Source organism: Alligator sinensis, unplaced genomic scaffold (genome assembly GCF_000455745.1).
Source record: "Alligator sinensis unplaced genomic scaffold, ASM45574v1 scaffold1389_1, whole genome shotgun sequence".
NCBI lineage: Eukaryota > Metazoa > Chordata > Crocodylia > Alligatoridae > Alligator > Alligator sinensis.
Genome location: NW_005843026.1, coordinates 213613 through 239901, shown reverse-complemented (window position 1 = coordinate 239901; position 26289 = coordinate 213613). Strand labels below are relative to the sequence as shown.

The 26289-nt window shown below is 49.1% G+C and overlaps 1 protein-coding gene across 1 annotated transcript in view; it reads right to left on the bottom strand.

Moving 5' to 3' along the window:
* Window positions 1-2926: 2926 nt before the first annotated feature.
* MGRN1 (mahogunin ring finger 1) overlaps window positions 2927-26289 on the bottom strand; it is a 148574-nt gene continuing 125211 nt past the window's right edge. Inside the window, exons 10-17 of the mRNA XM_025193207.1 lie at window positions 25475-25634; window positions 18288-18397; window positions 16395-16460; window positions 13049-13272; window positions 10447-10570; window positions 9273-9318; window positions 7909-8016; window positions 2927-5602 (exon numbers count right to left, since the gene is read on the bottom strand). Of these exons, the coding sequence (XP_025048992.1) occupies window positions 5487-5602; window positions 7909-8016; window positions 9273-9318; window positions 10447-10570; window positions 13049-13272; window positions 16395-16460; window positions 18288-18397; window positions 25475-25634 (954 nt within the window). The 3' untranslated portion in view covers window positions 2927-5486. The remainder of the gene's footprint in view (window positions 5603-7908; window positions 8017-9272; window positions 9319-10446; window positions 10571-13048; window positions 13273-16394; window positions 16461-18287; window positions 18398-25474; window positions 25635-26289) is intronic.

Here is a 26289-nt window from a genome sequence, read left to right as displayed (position 1 = left end):
CCTGACCTGGGCCTCCTTTGTAAGGCTGTTTCATCTCCTTTCCCTGATGGTCAGAGGTGCCTGGGACCTTTCCAGCCAAGACACAGGGTGTGCTGGGGCAGGCGCTGGGCAGGGGCGGCAGGGATTGCAGTAACCAGCAAGAGTGGGCTGCATCCCCACACCCCAGGCCCAGCCTGGCACTGAAGACAACCGCAGGAAGAGGCTGATGTCTAAAGGGAAGGCTGCCTTGCCCCACTCTAGGGGTGCAGGACCAGGTCCTTAGGGAAGCTGTCCCTTTTGCTGCCGCCCCAACCCTGCTGTCCTTGCACCAGTTTTTCTCCCTTGAGCTTAGTGTGCATGCAGGCAAGCTGGGACCTGCCCTGCTGGAGTGAATTCAAAGCTGTGCTGGGTTCCAACAGCAGCCCCTCCTCTCATTGTCTTGCTGGGCACTGTACAGTGGGGATGGAGCAGGACAGGCTGAACTGCCTGAGGTCAACACAAGGACCAGGAGGACAGCTGAGGTAGATAGCATCTTGCCAGCAAGTCCACCAGAACACAGGGCACACTTGTCCCCAGGGGTCAGGGTGTGCTTGGGAGAAGGGTGCTTGTGGGCTTGGGTGGTATAAAGTGGGCTCTAAGCCCTAGCCTTGGGTCCCCCTTGATGATCTTGGCCAAGCCCTGGGCCACTGAGAACCTGCTCCTCCTCTCAAGGTAAGTTCTGTCCCTGCGTGCACAGGAAAGGATCTGGTGGGGGTCATGCTAACCCTGTGAATGTGGTCTCCTTTAATGAACACAGGAGGCAGCACCTCTGCACCCTGCTCACCAGAGTGGCTCCTCAACCTGGTAACACAAGGCAAGGGAGCAGCATCAGGCAGCACTGGCCAAAAGACAGGATGTGGCCAACAGGTAGGTTGCCTGCAGCCCAGTCTGTCACAAGGCCACCCTGAGTGCCATGGCCGTGGAAGTGCTTGGGGCATGCTCTCCTCCCAAGGAGGAATTGTGGGAGATACCAGCAGGCACCTGGGGTGCTAATGGGATGTGATGACTAGGGTAGCAGTTCTCATCCTTGCTGGGCTCAAGGCAACCCATTCTAAACACTAATTTATGTATTACAGGGCCTCTGCAGAGGGGCCAGGCAGTGGGGCAAGGGAATGGCTAGGCAGGGACAAGCCTGACCCAGGACTCATCTGTTTACCTGCTCACATCTTGCTGCACCTTTCAAAGGACCACACAGCATCCCAAGGCACTACAGCACCCTGGTTGAGAATCACTGTACTAGGGGAAGGAGCCTGGTGGACAAGCTCTTCCTTGCAAGAGGTTGTAGAAAGACTGGAGACTTGAGTCTGTGCTATGACTCTCGCTCCACAGTGGATGCTCAAAGAGGCAGTGTTTCCACCAGGCTTCATATTCTCTCTTGGTTCTCTAGCCCACCACATTCCCTCCCACCTCCCAGCCTCTCCTGCCCCTCCATTCATCCCCTCACCTTCCATTATTATGAGCTCTCCTCTGCTTGTATATGGGTTCTGGCTTCTTTGCCTCAGAAACTTGGAGAGGCTAAAGAAATCAGAAGATAGGAAAGGGCCAAGTGCCCGCTCCTAGTTTGGACCTAGCAGGACAGGTTTCTGCACACCATCTGCAGCCTGGGATGCCAGGAAAGGAGCAGGGAGCCCCTTCACCCCAGGGAAATGTGCTCGCCAAGTGCTGCATCCTTTTCATGAGATGAACCCAGCCTAAGACACTATGTCCAAGATTCATGAACTGTTCTACCTGCCCCTCCTCCTGTTGCATCAGCACTGGTGTGCTAGTGCCATGCACTGAGTGTGCCTCATCTCAGGTCCCAATTCTGCCTCAGCAGGGTGTCTGGGCCATGCACCGAGCATGTTTATCCCGTGCAGTGACCCTACTCCACAGAGAACCAACTAGTCCCAGCTGGCTCTGTTTTTAATGAAGCAATTGTTTTTTCTCATACTAGCCCTGCTCTAAGCACCAGTGTGACCTTGAATCCAAAGAACAGAGCTGTTTGCCCACCCAACCCAAGACAAGGCATAGGCAGATAGCGTTGGAGCTGCTGCTGTGAGATTCTGTGCTGCTCTTGAAGCAAACACAGACCTCCAGGTTCAGAGGGAGATATAGCATGTCCCAGATCCCAGCACAAAGCCAACATTTTGGAACCACTGGGGCTTGGCTTGTTCCCAAGCCTTGAGTGCGTGAACAGAGTCCTTAACGTGTATGCACTGGCCAAGTAGCTTGCCTGCCCTCTGAAAGACCATGGTCCTGCCAGCTCTGTATAGGACAGCGCTGGCTGGGCAGGGCCAAATGCCCACAAACCACAGCTTCCAGATGTCAGTCCTGATGCCATATTCCAGGGTCTGATCACCTTAAAGAAGCACTTCTTGAGCTCTACACCTCACTGCCTGTCAACAGGGCAAACCCAGAGCTTCCCCCACTGAAATAAAAGCCAGTCCAGTAGCCTTTAATGCATGCAGACACTGTGCCCCCTGGTGGCCAGGCCTGCCACCACACTAGTGCCAACTCAGAGACATGACAGAAAGGCACTGGGAGGAGGCAGAGAGAAACTGAGGCAGGAGCTAGTGTTTGGCTCCAATACATGGGGGATGGGCAGTATTGTGTGCACAGACTCTGACGTGCAACAGGGACTCTGGAAATACAAAGACAACTTGGGTCCTGGCATCCAGGATACTGCAGTGAGGAACTAGGCTGCTCTCTGGTTCCCAGTGGCACCAGGATTCTGCCCTTACTGCCAGGGAAGGTGGTGCCAGTGCCCTGTGGCTAGCACAGTGAGGATTCCCTGTTGTGCTGGCACCTCTGTGGGGCATTTGTTTTGTGAGTCTCAAAGGCACAAGGTGCTCTGAGTAGTGTTCCGTGGATGTGACGGGCTGCCTGCTTTGTATGACACTAGAGAACACCCAATGAAAGCACAACAGAGTGTATGGCTGCATGGATTTATTACTATAAATATAGAAATAACAGGATCCTGGCTGGCAGAAGCCTGCAGCAACCCTCTGCCACTGTGGAGATGGACAGCTCTGTGCTCCGGCTCAGAGGGGCAGCCCTGGCACCATCTCACTAGGAAGGAGGGTGCTGAGACACAGAGGAGGCAGCAAGCAGTGGCCATGTCCACAGGACTGATATGGGCAAGGGGAGACCTGAGGCTGCCCTTGCTCCCACACCACCCCCAGAACACAGCTGGGCCAACACCAGGTGCAGGGAAGCTCCCCACAGCACAGAAAGCAGGGACAAGGCACACGGCAAGGCCACGGCACTGAGCAACATGATCATCGTGGGTGCAAGGGCACAAACAAGGCTGCGACACTGGCACACAAACTGGGGAAATGCAGAGGCCCAGCTGCAATCCACACTAGGCTGCCTCTAGTGCAGGGGCTCCCTCACCCTGCAGGCTGTGATGGCCTCAGTCCCCCAAGCCCCTCTGGCCCAGACTGTGGCCTGGAATCCTCCATCTCCTGGGCTGTGGAAGGAAGGCTCCACATACTTTGGGAGGGAGGAGGCTCCACAGGAAGGCTCCACATACTTTGGGAGGGAGGAGCAATGGAACCTCACTACTCATCCATGAAGGCTTGGGGCTGATCTCCCACTGCATCAGAGTGACTTGCTGTGATCCAGCGGTGACAGGAATCCCCTGTGAGTGAGGCAGTCAGGCCCGGTGTCTCTGTGGTGCTGGTTTGTGCAGGCCAAGGCACCCTGCCCTCCTATACACAACAAGGCAGGGTCATTCCAACTCCATCACCACATGTCTAATGGGAACCTGCTCTTGGGGTCCAACCCAGGCTCTGCCCAGCAACAGCACCCTATTGTGGCAACCCACTGTGTGGCCTGAGGACAAACTGAGGCTATCAGTGTCCTGTATGTAAAGAACCCCCTGCCACAGCCTGAGGCAGCAGGGATGGACACATGAGAAGGGTAGGGACATGTATAAGCAGCCAGGGCCTGTGAGCCATGGCTCATCACTCACTCCTGGGTCTCCTCCCAGTAGAGTCCATTGCTGAGGGTTCCACTCCTCTGGCCCAGGCGCTGGCCCCATACAGCCCAGGACCAAGAACCAGGCTCCTCATCCTGCACTAGGGGACTCTCGGTCTTCTCACTGGAGCCAGTGACTCCAGCACCCCTTGCACCGGGCCCCAGGAACCCATTACCACTCACTGTGGGTTGGGCACAACTGTCCAGTCCAGAGCTTTGGCACTGGTCAGGACATTGTGCAGAAGAGCCTAGGGGTCTGTAACAGCTGAGATTTATGTTTGAGGAGCTCAAAGATTACCGTCCCTAGTTTCAGCACAGCACCTAGTTTCAGTCTGGCAGAACCTAGCAGGTGCTGACCTTGCCCTGGGGACTCCCTCAATTAATTGCTAACTCTGACCCCTCTCCTTCAGCCCAGCACATCCCCATGTGGTCCCTAAGTGACAAGCTGGCTGCAGGGCTGGGCACTTGCTCAGGCTAGCATCAGCTGTAACCCTGGGAGGACAAGCTCTGGGACAAGTAGCAGGGTGTGAGGGGAGCTCCATGCTATGCTACCTGGGGATTCTGGGCCAGGTCATCCTCCTGCAAAGGCTGGAATCTTGCTTACAGCTGGCCAGGACAGACTGACCAGGAGCAGGTTTCCAGAGGGGTGGGCATCACATCCTTAGCAGCACAGCCTGAGCCTGTGCCTCTGAACAGGAGGTAGAAGCCCAGTCTTTCAGGTCCTTCCACTTGAGCCCCAGGGAGCAAGCATTAGCTGCAAGGCAGTCAGGGGGCCTTGAGCCTGCCACCACATTCCCAGACCATTCCCTGGGAAGGCACAGAGAAGGGGCAGAAGCCCCTGGAGGAGAAGCTAACCCACTTTTGCTGCGGAGTACAGCTTGGTTTGGGCAAGAGTGGAAGTCAGATGGAAGCAGAGATCAGAGCGTAAGGGAGGTGGTGCTGTCCTGTTGCATCACAGAGATGGGAGAGAGCTGATTTTAGGTATGCCAGTGCCGCAGCTGAGCTATATACAAAGGAAACAGTGACAGCAAAAGGCTGTGCTCAGTCAGCGTGTGTACAAAATATACAGGTACTGTCCTTCATTTACTGCATTTCATCCCAAACCCACCCCCCTCCCCAACATAAAAACCAACACCAACCCCCACCCAGCTCCGCTATGGGGGAATGGTGCCATGATCATCAAAATGGGGATGTACTTTAACCATGCATGTCCTTAAAAACCCGATCTGTGCAAATGTTGTGTGCCAGTCTGTGAGGGGATCTTCTGATCCCCAGGAAAGTGGGTACTAGGATCCTGAGGCTGCCAGATGCTGGACAGAGGGGAGACACTAGCCTTCAAGTCTCACAGCACTTGCACGTTGGTTTAGCACACTGAAGCCAGGATCAGAGCATTGCCTAGGTGCACTGCTCTGAGCTGGAGCAGGGCAGCTCTCCCCACAGCTACAGGGAGAGAAGAATTCATGTGTGTGGTCTTGGATCCTGGTAGCCTGGGCAGAGATGACCAGACAGTCTCAGGGAAGGCTTTGCTCGTCTTCCAGGTGCAGACGTGTCTGGTTGAAGAGGAGGGGCTGAGTGGGACTGTTCGCGCCATGGCTTGGAAGGGTCTTGGTAGTGAAATCAGATGACCCTGAATGAAGGGAGTGACAGAGAAGTTACAGTCCAGACTAAAGGCTTACCCTCACTGCAGTCACTGCTGCTTCCTGGCCACAAGGGGCAGTTCAGGGTAAGTGGTGCTCTGCACGTCAAAAGGGCTGGAGGGGGCACATGGGCACAGCTACTTTCTGGGGGTCTGAGGAAAGCAATCTGCAAACAGGACACTCCTCACAAAGACTCTGGCAGGGTTTGGATGCACAATAACCCCCTCTTTCTGGGAAACAAAGTTGAGAGTGGTAGGCTGGGTGGGGCTCTCACGGGATTTCAACTCCAATCTCTACAACTAATCCCTCCACCCCACCCCCCAGGTCATGGAGGCAGGGGACCCTGGAGTAGGAACCTGAGCAGAGAAGGGAACGTGCTCAGACATGGGCTCTGCACAGCCCCGACAGCAAGCAAAATATGCACATGCCTGGGATCAGATTGCCTGTGCCAAGCACCTATGGTCAGCTCAGTGTCCTGGATGCATATTTTCTGCTGCGTTACTGAAATGTTTAGAACACATGATGCCCAAAGACCTGCTACAGGATTCCTGCTCCCCGGAGACCTGTAGCTCAGTCTGAATTTACCCCTCTCTTGGGCAAAAAAGTGAGAGACAGTGAGGGGGCTGAAGGGACACACTGTGAGCACAGTGGTGCTCTGCACTTATGGGCATGGTGGCTTTTCCTTGGGGTGTTACTGGCCCTGGGGATGGAATCAGGAACCAGGGATGTTTCTTGTCAGGGATCCAGCCCAGAGACGTGACGAAGGGATCAGGTCTGCTGCTGCTGGCTAGAGCACTTGGCAGAGGCACAAGCAAGCCTAGAAAGAGCAACCACTACAGTGCTGGGAGCTGAGCTGAGCTCCAGAATTCAGGACAACTGGCTTGACATGTGCTCACCTCACTGCTCTGGGGCCCCTGTGGGATGAAGTGTCCATCACAGCAGCACACACTGGTGGGGTAGAGAGAAGGGACAACCAGGCTCCAGCCCTGCCAGCACGTCTGCCCTCCCCAAAAGGCTCCTGCTGTCCCATACAATACAGTGGTGCATAACAAAGAATGAGAAGACGTACCAGTTTACTCCTCTATACCAATAGAGCAGGAATCAGGACCCAGTGCTGCCCAAGACAGGAGGGAGAAGGCAGACAGGAAGGAAGGAGACATTAGAGAAGTGCTCAGAACAGACTGCAACTCTACAGGAGAAAATAGGCTGCACAAGTTTCTGGGGCTGAGCTGGGACCAGCTCAGTACATGGGTGCCACACAGCCCTGCCCACCAGCACAACCCTGCCCCACCCCAACTGCACTCTATAGGGCCACAGGAGAGAGGGGGCAGCACTCGGACTATCATGAAGAAACAACCTCCTTCCATGGAAGTCAAGTCACTGCTGGAGGATCCTAGTGACAGGAGCCCAGACCCTGCCTGCAAAACAGGCAGAATACTGTCTCCATCCTCCTTGCTGCCCATACATGCCCTAAAGGCTGATCTCCCACTCTAGTAAGAGACAGCCCAGGGGGCAATGTCACAGCCCCCTGGCTGGCCAGCCAGCAATGCCTACTGTTCCATCTCCTTAGCAAAGTAGGTCTGGTCTTTCCCCTCCCTTGGCAACTGGTGTGATCTCAAGCAATAATACTAGGAGCCTGCATATCTTGCCATGTACTTCTGTAGGTATGATGAGGGCCTGCTGCTGGGTTCTTCCCCTCAGGGCATGTCACACAGCTGGAGCTGACTGAACACCATGACCTGTCCAATTGGATGTGGCCATCATTAGATAGGCTACCAGACGTGCCAGTGTTAGTCGTATTGACCCATGGATCTAAAAGTGGGTTGCAGGAGGAAGAGGGGAGGTTTCTCACTGGTAGGCATGGGGAGACTGCCATCACGTGTGTAATCATGTCTTTTAGCAGTGGCTGCAGCCCAAACAGCAGAAAGGAGAAGGGGTGGCAAGGAGAGAAGAGAGGGGATGGGAAGAGAAGAACAAGAGGGCGAGGGGAAAAAGAGATCCAAAGAGGGAGGGGACAGCAATGGGAGACAGAAGACGGCAAGTTACCGTTGTGCTAACCTCCCATGTCTAGGGTACCCTATGGACAGCAGCTAGACATGTACCACCAAAGGGAATGTGAGGGCAGGAGCCTGAGGAGAGTCCTGTCTTTGCTGAATTAACAAGACCAGGCTCACTGGGAAGGAGCTACCTGACTACAGGATCCAGGGCAAGAAGCTGCAGGCATGTTGGCTCTGCCCCAAGTACATGTATGGCACAAAGCCCTCAGCAGTGCACCCCCTCAAGGGTGGGCAGTTACCTGGCAGGTACACGTCTACTGGAAGGTCACTCTCAGACTGCGTAAGGCTCCTGTGCTCACTGCAGCTGCTCTCCTGCAGGACGTCTTCACCAGAGGGAGGGTGGCTACCTGGATCAGCAGGGAGCATGGAAAACTCAGTCCTAACATGGCTGCTTCTCTCATGCAGCAGATGGGGGGCAGACAGTACAGCTCTGCCCTTCCTCCCACCAGGGACAAACCACTGCCAGCAAGGTTAGAATATGGGAAAACTTTCTTATTGCAACTTCCCCTCACTGAGCCCTTTGGGAAGGGCACTGGTTGCAACACCAGAGTGAGAGACAGCCCAGTCCTCTCAATGGGATCCCAGCCTGCATCTCCACCCTGGGCCCAGAGTTGTGCTACTGCTGAATGCACATTGCATGTCAGTGCTGGAACGGGAATGATTTGCTGGGGGAGAACAAAGTGCCTTAGCTGGTAGGGAAAACCATCAACATGCTTCACTCCTCTCCTCAAAGGAAGTCATCTTCAGGCTGATCACTATGCAGCCTGGGGCAAAAAGGCTATATACTGCTGCAAAATTGTCCATGGCATTTGGTTTGGGTTTTTTTTGTTTTTTTTTTTTACTGATTCTGGATTTTCCTGCCCATTGTTGGTCAGTATTTGCAGCTGTGCCACCAAGCAGCATCTCCTCCCCCTGAAACCCCATAGTGTAGGCCAGGAACAAGGAGACAGTGCTAGTTAAGTGGGGGCAAACGCCATGGCTCTCTGCTTTGCACCCATCAGCCTGTCCTGGTCAAAACACTATCTCAGAAAGGGAATTCAGGAGCCATTCCCCCCTGGCTGCCCCCAAACAGGGACACATGGGCATTCTCTGCTCTGAGACCAGCAGTTTTAAAACTCACGCTGGAATATTTGTTTTAACAACAGAATCTGAGGAACAAAAAATCCTGGTAGAAGCATTTGTAAAAATCACCAGACTGAGGATTCTGGCAGAGACCACATTTCTTTTGTGAAAGCCTGTCAGGTCATTCTAATCCCTGCTCTCTGATGTATAGAAGGCTCCGGCTGTGTTTGTGCACTAGCACTAGAGGGCACATGATCCCCACTAGCATCACACAGAGCAGAAATAACAGGCTAGAGCATTTCAGGTGCTTTGCCATTTTCCAGCTCTTCTTTCCAAGGGAAAATGGAAATCTGAAACTGTTCCCCTGCAAAGGGATCCCTGCACATTAGAGACTGTAAAGCTGGGGAACACACTCCCAGGAGATGGCCTAGGAGCCCTGAGGAACACTTTGCAGACAGAGTAGGAGAAGCCCAGGCATAAATCAAAACAGCCAGGACCTCTGGGGGCAGTCACTTCCAGCTTCACACTCCTCTCTGCTTACCTTGCTGCAGAGATGAGGCCTCCTCAATTTCTTCAGCTGTCATGCTCTGTAAAAAGGAAGAGCAAAATTATCTCTGCATGCTAGACTCCTTTGCCCTTGGATTCAGTATCCTGTAGTACTGCTCACAGGAGAGCTGTACCTAACATCAGTTAGATACAACTGATGCCATAATACAGGGTGCCCAGCATTAAAACCACATTAGCACATCATTGGCTTGGGGAACAAGGGTGTCTGTCTCCTTAGGCAGAAAACATCCCTCTGGCAGCAGCAGCAGCAGAGTAACTCCTGGAGGTTCCCCAACATCAAAGATGCTGTAGGGTCCCCAGCATACCCACCCAAGTTCCCAAGTTCTCTATATCCACTTCTGGGGAGGGAAGATGAAGCTAACATAGCCCCTTTGCTAGTGCTGATGGCACTCGGCCTTTGTTGAATTCTCTTGTGCTAGGGCATGGGGAACAAAGGCTTTTTTGCTATGAATGAATGTCAGTCTTAATATGCACTGGCTACAGCATGAGACACTGGTCGTGCCCAGCTGGGTTTGTGAACAAACCTTGGGAAACAGTTCACTAAGGGGCTAAGAACCAGGAGGTGAACTGCACAACAAACTACAAATATTACCAGTGTTAAATGGTCTCACACACAGTGCCCTGGGCCTTTTCCTGCCTTTCAACTCTGGAAGAAGTGTTCCATGAGAATAATGTTCTTTGATAATGGGAATAGAAGGAGAGTTTAAAATAATAACAGACTTTACCCTCTCCAATTAATGCTTGTTGCACTATGCAACCCTGGGCTAAGTCATTCTGATCACTCCCATGATCAGGTAACAAGAAGGGCTCCTTCTTACATAGGCAGCATAGGAAAGTCAAGGCACAAAGAGAAGGTTGGCAGAGACCCAGTAGAGTTAACAGAGGAAAGGAGCAACGTCCTGTGCTTCTCTGGGAGGTCCCCATCTACACTGACTCCAGTCCCCTTTGCATACATGTATTAAAAGGTTTCATCCAAAGCAGCTGGCTAAGTCCTGGGATTCCAGAAGACACTTCCTGATGCACAACTTGCCCAGGCCATTCCCCTGGTCCAAAAATAGAAGAGTAGAGTGGCCCTAACATGTCGCTCTGAGCCCACAGATCAGGAAGCTGCCAGGGCACCTGCAGCAGAGTTTGGAATGGGGACTTACTTCTGGAGAGCTGCCCTCTCTCAAAACCAGCTCAGCACCACTTAGTGCTGGCTGGGACTCGGAGTTCTCTGAGAGCTTCTCTTCATCTTCTTCATGGATTGGAGATGAAGGAGATCTTAATGTACTGGGGAAAAAGATGAGAGAGAGATTCAAGTTGCAAAAAGCTGCAACGCACAGTAAGTTCTGGTCCCATAAGTGCCTTCCAGCTACGAAACTCAGATACCAGGTACATACAGTACCACAGAAACTGGAACCGCACACTAGGGCAGAGACAAGCAGTCAAGTGGTGCACAGATAAGAGGGAAGTGTAATGTATGGCCCCTCACAGAGAGTTCTAGAAGAGCTTGGCACCCTCCCAGAGGGCCCTATCGCCCAGCTCCAAAGGTTTCATCTGAAGCCCCTGTCAGTGGTCACCTGCAAAGAAATTCAACTCCATTAACTCAAGGATGATGGGCTGAACACATCCTACTGGGATGTGGATCTGGGATTTCAAGAAACATCACATCTAGTTCTCAGCCCCTTGCTGGCATGTATTTTATGGCACTGCTTTCAACCTGGATCTTCATTTCAGCTAGACAGTTTGGGGCCTGCACCAATTGGCTCTCCCACACCCATCCCACTGCTGCACCGAACTGCCAAGAAATGTACAAATGAATGTCAGCAAAGAATCATGATCATTCACTTCAACAGTTCATTAAGGGTGCAAAATCAGGGATACAAAAACAGAGGCCTACTTTAAACAGTAGCCAGGAGCACAATTCCTTTGCATCAGACTTAGCATTTCCTAGTATCATGCTGCGATTCATAGGTGTTAGGGTCGGAAGGGACCTCAATAGAGCATCGAGTCCGACCCCCTGCATAGGCAGGAAAGAGTACCTCCCTTGGGAGCCCATTCCAGACCTTGGCCACTCGAACTGTGAAGAAGTTCTTCCTAATGTCCAGTCTAAATCTGCTCTCTGCTAGCTTATGGCCATTATTTCTTGTAACCCCCAGAGGCGCCTTGGTGAGTAAAGCCTCACCAATTCCCTTCTGTGCCCCTATGATGAACTTATAGGCAGCCACAAGGTCACCTCTCAACCTTCTCTTGTGGAGGCTGAAGAGGTCCAGGTGCCCTAGTCTCTCCTCATAGGGCTTGGCCTGCAAGCCCTTAACCATAACTGTGGCCCTTCTCTGGACCCTCTCCAGGTTATTCACATCCCTCTTGAAGTGTGGCGCCCAAAATTGCACGCTTTATTCCAACTACGGTCTGACCAGCACCAGGTGACACTGATGCAGGAACTGCAACTGCAAGAAACCAGGAAGGACACTCACCAGTTTAATATATTCATGGATGGCTACTGGGCAAGAGAAAGCTAAAGGGACTCCCCATATCATCGTGTTATGCAGTCAGCAGAGAGACAGAAACACTTGTAGCTATTTACTCTTGAAGTACGTAACTGGATTAATGCCTAAATGATATTATAATGATTTTAAACTCTAGGTCTTGAAACACTTTATAAGGGACGTGAGCAAGAACATGGTGCAGTAATGAGGAGACAGTGTCATCCAAGGTCTATGTACGGGGTCCCACAGCAGAGAGCATTTGGGAGTCACACAGGCCCTCCCCAAGGATGGCCCAGAAGACAGCGTTTGCAATTCGGCAGAGTTTGGGAATTTCCCGACTGGGACTTTCCCAGACTTGCAACGAAGGTGTTAACTAACATGGCTGCCTAGAGGCTGGTGTACATGCCACATGGCTTGACTAAGCTGGTCTAAGTAAAGTCTAGAGAAAGTGGAGGTAAAATCCATGCTGTCTCATCTAAGTAAGTCTTTCCACATATAAACCAATCATTTCTGACATGACCCATTTAATTCTCTGTCTGAACAAGAGTGCAGAATTCAGGGATCTAGATTTCTCTTTAGCAGCTGATAAAAACTGTGCCTGTAGAGAAAAGGTCAGGAGTGGTTGGAGAACAGCACTGACAGCCAGGAACAAACTCCTTTGGTCTTGCTCTAACCTTGTGTTGCTATATCACCCTGCAGGAGCCACATTTTTTACACCTGCAGAACAGAGAGAGAGCCTCACAAGGCATGGATTTGATACTAGAAATTCAGATCTCATCTCCCCTTTACTCCAGAAAGACTCCAGGGAACATACAAGAATTAGTAAGTTTATGATATGCAAAAAACAAGTCAAGAATGACCTGGTTAACTTGGAAGGAAATGTTTTCCCAGCTTGCTTAAAATTCTAGAGTTCTGTTAACACCTAAGGCCAAATGCCCAATTAACAGTTGGGAGAAGAGATCTGCTAGTTAAAGATTCACCTTTCTTCAGTGGAATATGCAACCTCCAAATGAGACCTCTTGCAAACACTGTTAAGGTGAAACATGCAGGAGACACCCCAACCCTCCCAGTTTCTTCAACAATCAATACAATGGGCAGCAGAGGGAGCTGCTGTTGTCACACCCACTGCAGCAGAGTTACTGGTGCCATCACCAGAGAGACAGAGAAGACAGAGACATGGGCTTATGCTTGGCTAGTTGAGCCATGGAGGAGACAACAGTTAGGGAATTTGCTGGGAAGCGCCCTATGGAGGAATAGATTCAGTTATTCCTTTGCTGACCTATCTGGAGACTTGCTTCGTTTGTTCTTTTGATGACCACTCTCCACAGCTCTGTCAATCCCAACAAGAGGTCGGCCAGACGGGGGCAGCCCATCCACCACACCGGTGTAGTTGATTTCATCGTACAGAGGAGCTGAGGGAATGGATGGTGAGATGGAACGGAGGCCATTCAAAGCTTCCAGCAGGGAAATGGGCTCATATCCAGGAGGAATGTTGTCAGAATTCTGCAGGTGAGAAAGATAGGGCATGGCAGGTCACCCCCCCAAGCCAAACACAGTGTAAACCCTGCCACCACATAGTTCCACACCCCACTGGCACTGCACTGTTAAAGACCCCCCTGCATTGCTTCCTAAGGCAGCCCATCACCACAGAAACCACTCCAAAGCAAGCCTCAGCCATCCCTCCTGGAATGGCTGCACACTGTTAGGATAATTACAGTATACTTCAAGTAAGTTCAAGATCAATTCCCAAAACAGTGCTCAGAAAAGAGCCAAGTCACCATCTCACTGAGACTGAAACTTGTCACCTTTATGAATGGTGCTTGTCACCTCTACTGCCATTTCAGCAACCGTTCCAAGCAGGAGCTCCACAGGGAGGACTGAGAGAAAGCAGGGCCTTGCAGAGCTATTGCACACTATGCTGCCTTGTGTGTAAAGCAAGCTCTAGGTTTCCTCAATGGTTAAGGGGATACTCTGGCTTAAAAGAAAATCCCTTCTGTCTTGAAGTTTTGTGAACATGACTGTTCTAGACAGCAGCCAAGGTCCTTGCAGAGTAGAACAAGAGCAGATATAAGGCCTTACCATTTTTTTCCTTTGTACACTGACAGTCCTTTCTACTGTTTCTCCCACTCAGTTCCCTCTGTTTGGGTGAGTCTTTCCATGCAATGTGTTGGGTTTTTTTAGAATTATGAAAACAATTGTAAAGCCACATACATTGGCAGGAACCTGGGGAAAGGTGCAAGCTATGGAACCATTTCAAGTCCCCGTTTTTCCCCTTCAACTGACTGGATTCCAAAAATTAAAGATGCCTGTGTAACAGGGCACACACCTCAGTGCCTGTTACAGTTAGGAGAGCTTCACTTGACACCTGTCGAAGGGAGAAAACTTACCTGTATGTGAAAGGCAAATTAAAAGAATGGGGCTGCACAGGCCATCAGGATCCCAGGTGTCATTGATTGCCTCTTGCACCGCCAGCAGTGGGGAAACGTGGGAGCATTCTTATTGGTTTTGGGAGGAAACCCAGAAGTTAAAACCCAAGTTGGGCCAGAGGGTCAGTTACCCTGGAGAGGGGATGCATTGGAGAGAAGAAGCTTGCGCAAGCTGTGCAGAGGCATGGCAGCTTAACTGGTACAAAGACGGGGAGACAGCCTGGAAGCCAAACCAAAGGCGATACATGTACCTCAGATGATGGGACGACACAAGGATCCTCAGTTCGCTGACCCCTCTCCTCCTTTTCCCTCAGGAAGGAAACCCAAGTAGGCTGGACTCACCAGTGATTGCCATCCCCTCACATGAATGAAGGATCCTCGCATTGTCCCATCATCTGAGGTATGTGTATCCCCATGTCTCCTGGTTCTTGTATTGGTAAATCTAGTTAAGCTGCCATGCCGCCACATGGCTTGCACGAACTTCTGCTTTCCAGTGCATCCCCTCTCTGGGGTAACTGACTCTCTGGTCCAACTCAGGTTTTAACTTTCACGTTTCCTCCTGGAATCAACAAGAACTGGTACCATTCCCACACGTTTCCCCGCCGCCAGCAGTGCAAGAGGCAATCAATGACACCTTGGATCCTGATGGCACATGCAGCCCCATTCTTTTAATTTGCCTTTCATATGCAGGTAAGTTTTCTGCCTTCAACAGATATTGGGTGAAGCCTCCTAATTGTAACAGGCACCAAGGTACGTGCCCTGTTACAATGGCCCTTCAAAAGCAGTTAAACCCCTGTTAATTTAACCAAATTACTGATAATTATCATCAAGGCCCTTTGAGCTCAGTCACTTATTCTGTAACGGGGCTCTTGGGTTCTGCAGCCATCCAATAAATTTCACTATGTTAAGCAATAGTGCAAACAATATGCTCAGTTTAGCATCTCTTCTGGAACTGACTGAGATGCTCCAGCTGTTTTATTTTGTGCTGCATATCAGTGCCAAGATTTCTGTACTGAAAAAGATAAGCAATGTGCAGGGTTTGGAAGTCATGGAAGCAAGGTCCAGAAAAAAAACATTAATGCAACAGGTGAGTGAGTCCTCTTCTTAGCCTTAAGACTAAACTAAAAAAAAAACAGCACCGAAGACAAAGCCTCATTACAAAAGTAATATATTTTGAAGAACTCGAGCAGTGTGGTATAGGACTGTACTTAGACCTTTAAAAGTTTACATGTCACATAGATGCATAATAGGTGGAATAGGACTTAGCCCACTGTTTCAAGGGACAGAAATGCTAAGAAGATAGTAACCAATAGGTTTACACCTAACCAACAGGTTTTCTTCCCAGCACTGACTGAGGCAAATTTTACAGCTAGCAGCTACCAGGGTCCTGAGAATGTTATGGAAAATTAAAAATGTCTTTAAGAAATGACACCCTCTTGTTGGACACATACCACAATGCTGTCCCTAAGTGTGAGCTCACAAAAGCTTGATATATATTTACTTTGGCTGGTTTATAAGGTGCAAACATAACCTGCCTTCTACTTGAATCTTATTCTGCTGACAGCATCTTTATAGACCAGCCTGTTTTGTTTGGAGATTTCTTTTTCGATAACTCTCCAAAGGACGCACCTTTCAAAAAAGCAAACTGATCTTTATTGTACCTAAGATTTGACTTGGCTCTGCCTACTACCAGTCTTGGCATCTCAGAGCATGAGGTGAGCATTTATCAAAATAAATGCCCACGCAAAACCTCCAAAGAGATCAGACAAATGTGGACACGCTTTACCAAATGATCTCATGGGAGGAACACCAGCTTACCCACAGTCCTAAGGAGCCAGGAAAATAAGCAAAAAGGGAGACCCAGCACAGGACTGGGGGCTAAGAATCCTGTGTGCCAATCTCAGTGACTGTGACTTCTGGCAAGTCTCTTAAACTTCTCTATACCTTAATTTATCAAAAAGAGGATACTGATCATTCCCCTCTGGTAGAGCAGGTGAGGGTTAGTGAGCATCTGTGAGGGGGTGAGAGTACTACTGTAACTAACATGGAGCCAGTGGTTGGAGTGTTTACACTTTATGCAGGAAGAGTAAGTTAAGCCTAGAGCATTAGCAAGCCCTCATATGTAAAATGGTTTCCCATGCTAGTGAGACTCCTGGTGAGTAATTACTGTAGTAACCAAATGTGACCAAGTCCACTTACTGTTTCTCTTTTAGGTTTCTTGCTGGGCTGGGTGACAGTGTTCACTTTGGGATTTTTAAAGGGACACTGTCAAGAAAAAATCATATTGTAAACAAGGATTTTCCTTTCTTGTACCACTAAGACCTGAGATCGTGCGCATGAATATGACCAGCTTGTTCTTGGTGATACTACTTGTTATCTTCTTACACTGCTCTCAGCTTCAGCAGGGACCCTTAATGGGTTAGTTTCATGTCCCATTTCTCAGCCCTACCCAAAACTGCTGGTTGATTATACCACAGGGGAAGGGGGAATAAAAACTGGTTTTAACTGAACTGTTTAAGAATACCATGAATACACCCTCCTGTTCCCATCAAATAACAGTCACATCCCAAATCCCAAGTTCTGGGGCCAGACTACTTAGCATTTGCAAAAAGTAGCATCCAAACAAAATGGATCTCTTTGTGTTCTCACCCCTTTTTCCAGCAAAGCCCTGGAACATGACTGCAGATCAGAAATCAGTCCTGGGGCAGTTTTAAAGATGAAATTTGCCCAGCTCAGCTAGGCCAGGGAGGTACCAAGTCCAATATGTTCCTTCTGGCATCTACTTGTCTGGAGTGACTTTCCTTGCATATCCCTAAGTCAAGAGAGTTTTCAAAAGGATAATCCAGGCCTGGAGGGCAAAGTGCTCCCAACCAGTCAAGAAGGTGTATCTAGCTTGCTTTTAAACCTAACTGCTGGGCAGTAAATAGGGCCAGCATTCAGGACTGAAGCCAACAAAGTAAGTAGGCAGGATGGTAAGAATGGTTTATACACTATAAGACACCAGTATCTTGGGGCCGACCAATAAATCTGTATCACTGAACTAGGGCCAGGAGAGCAAATTCTAAACCCTGAACAATGGACTGGGGATTTCTCACCTACAGCTCATTCCTGATGGAGGCCATCCATCAAGCTAATGGTGCTACATTTGAAGGACACATGATGGCATTGGGCACCCTAGTTCCAGCAGATATGATCTGTTCCTCTGTAGGGCCCTGTGCAGAGGAACTAGTTGGGATTTAAAGTGCTAACCCTTGAGACATTCTCCCTGGCTTCAAAGCAGGGTTGACTTTTAAGTCAGATCCTACTCTGTGGGCTGAGGACTAAGGAGGGTTTATATCCTCAGATCTGGATTTCCCCACTCTTCCCTACTACCCAGAGCAAGGAGGATGGTGGAAACCCTCTTCATTTGGAGAGTAGATTTAACTCGACTGTTCTTTTACGCACACTCTGGGAATTGGCTGTATGATCTCTTGTTCAGGGATATAGCAGCAGGGCTCACTCGGCTGGCTGCTGTACCATAGGCCCACTGCTCACTCATAGAGAGCTTGTTCTAATGGGGTTTCCAGCTAGCATGCCTACATCTTAGTTGAACACCAGGGCATTCCATTAAAATACACTTTAAAGTGTAATTTTCCATGATCTCAGGCTTTAACCAGCCCTTCTCCTGCCCTGCTGTACCATTGTTCTCCAGGATTGAGCAGAACCTTCTTCTTGCTAAGGCACCTGTTGGGATTTTTCTTCCTCTGGATCTGGTGGCTAAGAAGGAAAAGGAGAACCAACCAGAACCAGATTTGTAATCCTGTGGCTGGTCCAATTTCACCATACATAAAGTATGTGGCAGGGGAGAGGGCTCCCAAGGAAAGCGGTCAATGGCAGGAGAAATGAATACTCAAGTCTGAGATTACTCTGAGTAGGAAGGCCTCACACAACTCCCAGAAATTTGGCTCATAGCCTCAGTGAAGGACATCCATCAATGGGCCAAACCAGTCAAGATGGAACCTGGGGATGGGGGTAAGAGAGGTGGACAACACGATTTCTGGTTCCTTGTCAAGATGGTCACAGGCACTGGGTACAGGGTTGCAAGTTACTTACAGAGTGTTCATCATGGTCCATGGTTTGGGCGAGGACAGGGCTGAATGAGACAGGTGATAAAGCCCCAGGCTTCTTCCTCACAGCTCGGATCTGCAGCAGGGCACGGAAAGCTAAGAGGGAACATTATAGAAGTGACTATACCAGTAGCAAAGGGATGTAGACAGGCACCCAGGACACAGGGACAATGGCAACTTCTGGTTACAGCCACAGCTGCTTTTGCACCCCTGCCTGCCCTCTCCCAATAAGTCAGTACCCAGGGTGGTTGCCCCACTTGCCCTACCCTAGTTATACCACTGGACTACATAGACTGCACAGCCACAGCAATGTCACAGGGTCAGGTTACACAGGGTCACAGGGTCAGGTCACACAGCCACTCAGTCAGGGACCCTGCTCAGATACCCTGTCAGCAAGAAGAGTTAATCAAATTAGGACCTAGAGAGCAAGACACAGACATGTAAACCATTCTTAGGCCAAACTCTGGCAACTGAACAAGTGTAAGCCAAGTGCTGCTATAAGAATGAGAGACAGGAGTAATATGTTGATGGAGATACAACCTAGCTACAAGGAGTGACTATGTAGTCCCATCCCCTGTCCTGGAAGGCACCACTCCCATAAATGACCTTGTGGACGAAAACTGAGCTTCACATCAATAGAAAGTTCTACTGTATCTGAATACAGCCATACCAAAGGCTGCCAGGGCTGGCTGTGTCAGTCAGTGAAGGTGCATCTGTGCTGCACAACGCAGTGCCAATATAGGGATGCTCTGAAGTAGCTGTCAAGGAAAACTAACTAGTGTGAGAGTAGACTACAGTCATGCCTGTACTGCTCCTGGTTCCAAAGCTAGTGCCTGCAGAGCCAGCTTGGGATGCCTGCACAGTGCTGCTGTGACATATAGCATAAATATTTTTGAGTCTGAGCTCACTTAATCAGATGCTATATGTCTTCAAGGTGCAAATCTATCCTGCCTTCTGTCTGACTTCAGACTAACATGGCTAACAACCTCTTTCAAGTAAGTTCCCGAGTGCTAGTGAGATGCCTGGCTGGAGGACAGGAGGTGTTATATGTTATTAGTTACCGTACATTGTGCTGATCCCCACAGAAATGCATGGACAAAGACACAGCTACAAGGAACAAATGCCTTGGAGTGACACAGCAAGGTTACAGAGGTGTGGAAGACTGCCATCAGGCAGGCAGGTTGTCATGCTTATTGCTGCATTAGCGCTGAGAGATGTAAGGATGAGGCCAGCCTCGAGGCTACTTATTGAGAAGTAGGAAGAAAAGCAAGCAAGACCCTAGCAGATCCTCTACCAGCCCAGCCCACTAGCGGCTGGACCCTAAGTCTCCAGGGCAGATCCCTCCAGGGCAAGGGGATCTGCAGCCCATTGCAAGCTACTCTGTAAAACCTGGGGATGATTTTGCTCCTCACATTGCATCTCAGTGCTGTGTGTGTGTTGGGGGGGCGGGGGGGTGTCTCACACTGTGTCAGTGTGGTATTTCTGGTAATAACTGCATTAAGGAGTGAACAGTTCACAAGTTGGAGTAGAGAACAGGCATAATGACAAACCCCAATCAAGAAATCTGTGAGATGGTCTGAGGCAGGTCCTGTTTCATCCCCACACACAAGACTCTCAGTGGCTAAATTCTTTATTTCACTGCAGAGAACATCCTTTGTACAGGTCCAGTTAGAGCTGTGTAGAGCCACCCAAAACTACTGGGGTGTGTACACACTCTGATGGCTTCCCTAGAGCGGCTCCTGTCTATTGTTAAAACTTCTGGTGACAGAAGCAGCCTAATGAAGACAAAGACTAAGAACAGCCCAGTCATATGTTTTCCTACTCCATTCAGCCGCTAGAAGAGACAGCCTAAGCCAGTACAGGGAATGTGATGTCCGTACTGATTCTGCATTTCCCCAAGAAGCAGATCCTTGGCAAGCCTGATATTATGGGTCCTTTCTCTGGCAAATCCACCTCTCTTCTTAGCATTTACAGGTAAGCTAACAGCACCAACCTTATGTTCAGGAAGAGCTGGTAACTTTGTTCATAGTGGAGATTGCCTGACACTTTCCATTACAAAATCCTGATTTTGGTTATTTATAAACTTTGCCAACCTTTAACTACTCAGGCTGAGATTTCCCAGGCTATCTGCCTCAGACAAACTCTCTCTGGCAAGTTTAGGAAAAATTATTATTCAGCTAGCTGTAAGGTTATGTTTATGGCAAAATATATTATTTCTCCATTTTACATATCAAATTCCTACAACTGTTTTGTTGAGAAGCTCTAGTGTCTTTATGCTTTGGAACAGGGACTTAACATTTAGCAAGTGTGTTGTTCCATCAGGGATGGGCTTTTTCTCATCCTATAAAGGTTTTCTCAAATTTGGTCAAGGTGCAAACTTCTAAAAAAAAAAAATCACAATATTGTATAGTCAAGATAGTCTTGTTAAAGGCTTGCAACTAAGTTCTGTCTGTACTGCTCCATCCCCTATGTGCAGACTAGCCTGAGCACATGTCAATCTCACAAAGCACCTTTGTGTTAACTAGAATGCACATCTTCATCCCCAGACAACAAACAAGCATGCTCCATTCTAGTATTGCTGGGTATTAAGCAGGTCTTAGATACTGCCCCTCCTGACAGTCAGAGTCTACTCCAGCACCGAGTGTTAGAAGAGAGATGAACGCTACATACAGGTCTTGGGCTCTCAGTGTTCCCCCTCCTGACATGCCAGTAGTGAAGAGGTGGAGGAAGAAGAGGCAGCACCCTAACTCACGTATCAGATTGTGAGGAGTGGGGCAGGTCAAACACAAGGGCTGACAAAGGAGTGAGATGGACAACAGGATCAGTAATAGATGAGGAGTATAATGGGGGAGAGAACAAGAGAAGCGACAGACACAGTGGCCAAGACAGACAAAAATGTGTTATGACTACTATGGGACACTCTCCTCTGCCACCTGCAATTGAACCTACATCCTGAGTCTCTACGTTCACATTCCTTTCCTGATAGCAAACAGCTCTGAAATCTATCAGCAAAGCATGTCACATACTCAGTCTAGTGGCTTGTCCACAGAGAGGATAACAGACTACTAGTGCTCCCAGTTACTCAACTGGTCTGTGCTATGGATCTAAAGGTCCCTGTGGGTGACCAATACCAGGACTGGCACAGTTCCAGGTGATACAATGCTTCTGGTTTTAATGCTTAAAAAGCATAGGAAAACAATGTTTAAAAAGAACCAAGCACTACACTATATTTAAAGAGTGGTAATGTTACCAAGTCAGGCACATAAATTTTAAGAAACACCAGAATTAATGCTACCGGTATAACCTTATTTCAACTCCTTTATGTACATGCATTATGACAGTTTAATTACATGATTAGATACTATTTTTTCCAAGGGATTTTTTTTCAAGATCCATCCATCCTGTTAAAGTAACCCAAAAACCAAGAAACAACTAGGATTATTCTTGCTTCTTTACTACACCTAGGGAAGGCTTGAAAGATTTTTGTAGTGTGTAGGAAGAAAGTGATATGAAGTCAGTTTAGAGCCCACTAGTGGTGCTCACTGCTTTCTCATCTTTAGAAATCTCTAGCCAGAGATTAAACACCTCATCAAGGACCAGGATCCCAAAACAGCCATGGCGGCAGCATTAATTGCAGATCAGCTGTTGCTCAACCGTGAGGGGCTGGGCAGAAAGCCTACCCACTTTGGGAAGAACCAGGAAGGGTCCAAAAAGAGAAGGGCAGGCCAGTCCCAAAACAGGAGGGTGGGCCTCCCCCTGCCAAGCACTGGGTGGCCCCGGATTCAGTCACTCTCCCCAGATTGGATAGGAAGAGTTGCCACCTCAAGGCCCACTGCCCAAAGCAGAGCAACCCCAACAGGTATGTCAACCGAGCAACAGCTGTATGCACTGAAAGGGAAACCCCGAGCCATTGGGGGGGTGTACCAGTATCTACAAGAATGCAAACCCCGAGGAGGTGGTGGCCCCCTACAGTACAGAGGTGATGGTATACGGGAGAACCCTAATTGGAGAGGTGGACTCCGGGTCCAGTGTGTCATAACCATCAGTCAGCACAAAAATATATGAAGCTAGGCCTTGCATGGCTACATATATATTTTAGTCAGCACAAGTTACTTTGGATCTGACTGCACCTCTGTGCTTGCTCTTGGAGGACTCTGTGGTGGTATAACACATACCAAGGAGGTGAAATCCAAAAATGAGAAAGGAAGTGATGTTCAGTGAATCTATTTAAATGTCTTTTTTATAAAGATTTATATGTCCTCCCTTCAATTAAAATTCCTGATTCCAGCTCTCTAGTTCTACAAGGATACTGACAGATTAAAAAAAAAAGAAAGAGAAGAGGTAGATATTTTTAAGGTTAAAAACCAAACAGAAAAAATCCTTCTGCTTCTTCTAGCATTTTAAAGTAGCAAAAGGAAAAATCCTCCATTTTTTTTCCTTTACAGATTATTTTTAAAGAATCCAGTGGCATTCTGTGCATACCTGAGCCCTATGGTGACAGAATGCTCTTTTCTGCAGCACTTGGGGGCACTATGAAATATTTAAATTGCAGTAACTTCCCATCAGGAGCAGGGGTCACTGGGTTCTCCATAAGCCTACATAAAGCCAGTCTCTGTTCTGAGCTTCATACAATTCAAGATGGTGAATGGAAGGCCGGCTAGAATGGATCTAAGACAGAGCAGGAGGAAAGGAACTCAAGGCAGTGACTGTAAATGTGTTTGCAGAGTTTGGAGGCAAAACAGTGAAGAGGCAAGGGGTATAGGCTGAGTTCAATACATCTGATGCTGCAGTTTGATCCCTGCTGATCCTTGAGGTGGTCCACAATCATCAGGGAAGCACCCGCTGCAGTTTTTTTAAAGCACGATGCTGGGATATTTTGTCCCAGATAAAGCAGTCAGCACTACAACCCCAGCTAGCACAAGAAAAGACAGAAACTGGTTTAAAAGCTTTGAACTCCTCAGAGGAACAAATGTTGTAGGAAGGCTCTGGAAGCCAGAGAAGAGGCCCTGCTTGTACTCCAGTATAAAGAAATGTAACCCCATCTGATTGACTTACAGCAGAAGGACACATCTGCCATCCTATTCCTGGGAACTGCTGAAATATTAACAGGGCACTTAGACGGAAACAAGGCAGCAAATACTCTACTTCTACATCCACCTTTTTTTTTCATTTAAAAGGTTCTGAATTAGCAGATGTGGTAAGGGTTTAACATATCTATATGCCAGACTAAAAGCCCTTTGGTAACAGAAGTTGAGCAAACCATGGGCTTGCAACAGCTTCACTGATTTAATATAATGCAAATGAGTTAACACTGATGTTCAAGCGTGACAGGAGCCAGTTTACTTAGTGAGGAACTGTGCTGCTCATATAAGAGATATGCCCACCCCCTCTACTCTTCCAGATAAGGCTGCTGGGTTGACACACAGTCGGATTAAGTGGAATGATTCAGAGAAAAACAAGCAGACACGAGTCTGGACTGCAGGCTTCTCTGGAACCAGCTGGCTATGGCTGTAGGTTGTGCTCTGTCTTAATGGTTAGAGACAGGTAAAATCAATGCGTTTGCTGGATAGCCCAAATAATACTTTTCAGCAAGCCAAGCATTCATGGCCTGAATCATCTGGAGGTTACCAGGCTGAATTACATTTACAGCAAAAGTTGTGTTAACCGGCACCTTATAAGCCAGCATGCTCTGTTAACTGGCATGCCAGCTTGTAAGGGCTTGTAAGGGAAAAGTGAAACGGGAAGTGCCCACTGTGTCACTTCTGGTTTCGCAGAGCCCCCGGGGCCCAGGGGAAAGCAGCCTCTACTGACAAGCCCCCACGGCCCGGGGACATAGCAGCCTGCACGGGTCCCCCCTCCCTGTCCCTTGGGGCCCACAGGAGGGGCAGCGATGTGGCAGGAGGGGCGGCAACACCCCAGATATGGAGGGACATGCAACAGCCTGAACAGGCAAAGATGCCTGTTCAGGCTGCTCAGTTATCCGGCATATTTTGTAATCCAGCACCTTCCATTCCCCGTGGGTGCCAGATAACAAAGCTTCTACTGTACTTGTTTTTCTCTAAAGTCAGGTCCCACTGTTGTCACAAGACCTCTCTCATGTGTGCCTGCATATGGGGTGTGTTTAGTCTTCAAGAACCTACTGGTGTCCAGAGGTTCTGTTGAGATGGCCGAGAAGCGGGCCAATTACTGGCCAGGAGAGTGGTTCTTTGACTCATTATGCAGAGCCAGCGCAGCTGTCTAGCAGAAGAGGTTCCTATCCCAGGTAATCAACATTTCACTCTTCTAAATGCAGACCATATTTCAGAGTTGTGAAGGTTGTGGGGGTGGGGTCCTCAATTACATTACACTGTCAGCACATGGTAACACCTGGATCTTCAACCCTCAAAAAGACAGTCAAGCAAAGTGGCTTAGCACAGAGCAGGCCCCTACTGATCCCTTGCCTAAAAAGGGGAGAGGGCAACTAAACTTAACTTGGAATCAGGATTTCTTCACAACAGACACTACTGACTTCTCCTCCCAAACCAGAATAGACACTTTTTGTCTACAAATCAGATTCAGGTTAACAGCTAGGTAATGGAAATTACCACATCTATCCCTCAGAGCTTGGAGTCTGGAATTCTTTTAACGCTAAATTTATTCTCTTCAGAAACCCAATTCCAAGTGCACTGTCCCAAATGGATTAGCTAGAGAGGGTGGCTGTTCTGTACTGAGAGCAGTGCAGGATGGGGAGAGAAACCATAGCAAACAAGGCACCTCTGCCGATGCTGTTACTTAGGAGATACTGACCATCTAAAGTATGCCAGAATGTAGGGAAGGCCAGAAACAGAGTCCCTTACCTAGGTCACACCTATGGTTACTAGCATGCCTTTGGTGTGCTCCGGGGTGGGGTGTTAAGCACTGGAATTCAGCTGTCTTTCACTCTCTATGTAGCCATACTAAAACTTGGGTTGTTTTTGTTGATGCCAGGATCCCAAGTGCTAATCCAGCTTTGTGCATCTGCTCTTCTACCCCCCACTAACTGAGCAAAAGGGAAGAGGTGCTGATTACCAGTTACCAGACTCGATGCCCAAGATTCTTGTGTTGCTGGACCTTGGGACCACCCCTGTCCAAGTGTACTCAAACTAGGAGACTACTGGCTGCCGACACGTGTGCTCCTCTGTAGGGCATACTCACGCAGACGGCAGATAGGGCAGTTGTTGGCCTGGTAGCGCAGGGTGTCAGCACAGGAATTACACAAGCACAGGTGCCTGCAAGGCAGGATGAGGGTGTCTCGCAGGTCAGACAGGCACACAACACACTCATTGCTATTGTCACTGTTCTCGTCATCAGAAGGCTGCAACGAGAGTTAAGAAACAGTTACATAAATACAACTGCCAGGTATCCAAAAGGGAACACTGCAGCCCAGTGAGACGCTTTCTGCCTAAACGCAGCTCATTCTCAACAGGTAATGGGGCTGCATGGATTTGCCCAGGTCTGCAGTGTTCAGTCAGACAGGGATCTCCCAAGGAAAGCACATCCCCAGAAGGCATCCAGATGATGCAGTTGGCTCCTATGCCTTCCTACCTTGCCTGATTTAACAGTACCAGGGCTAGGACAGGAAATCAAGGAGCTGTACTTGGATCTCAGGTCTTAGCTTCTCCTTTCTCCCTTCTCCTGAGCTGTAGAGTGAGAGGAGCACCCTTTCACTGGGAGCTTCCCCAGGCTCAGTTGAGTGCCTGTCAAGTCTTGTCCTTCATGGGGCTTCCAGAGCCCAGCAGGGAAGGGACAAGAGCTGATCAGCAGGGATCCAGGTTTTCCATTTGCCATGGAAAAATGCAGACTTTCTTCTTTAAAGGAAAAAAACCTGGGAAACTGCAGGTTTCCCTTTGCAGGCTGGCAGAGTTCCAGCCTGCTAGAGGCTGCCACGTGCGTGTGTGCACATGCACATGGCAGCCAGGCAACAATGGAGAGCAGCTCCTTCCAGGTAGGTCTATGTGGGGGGAGGGGGA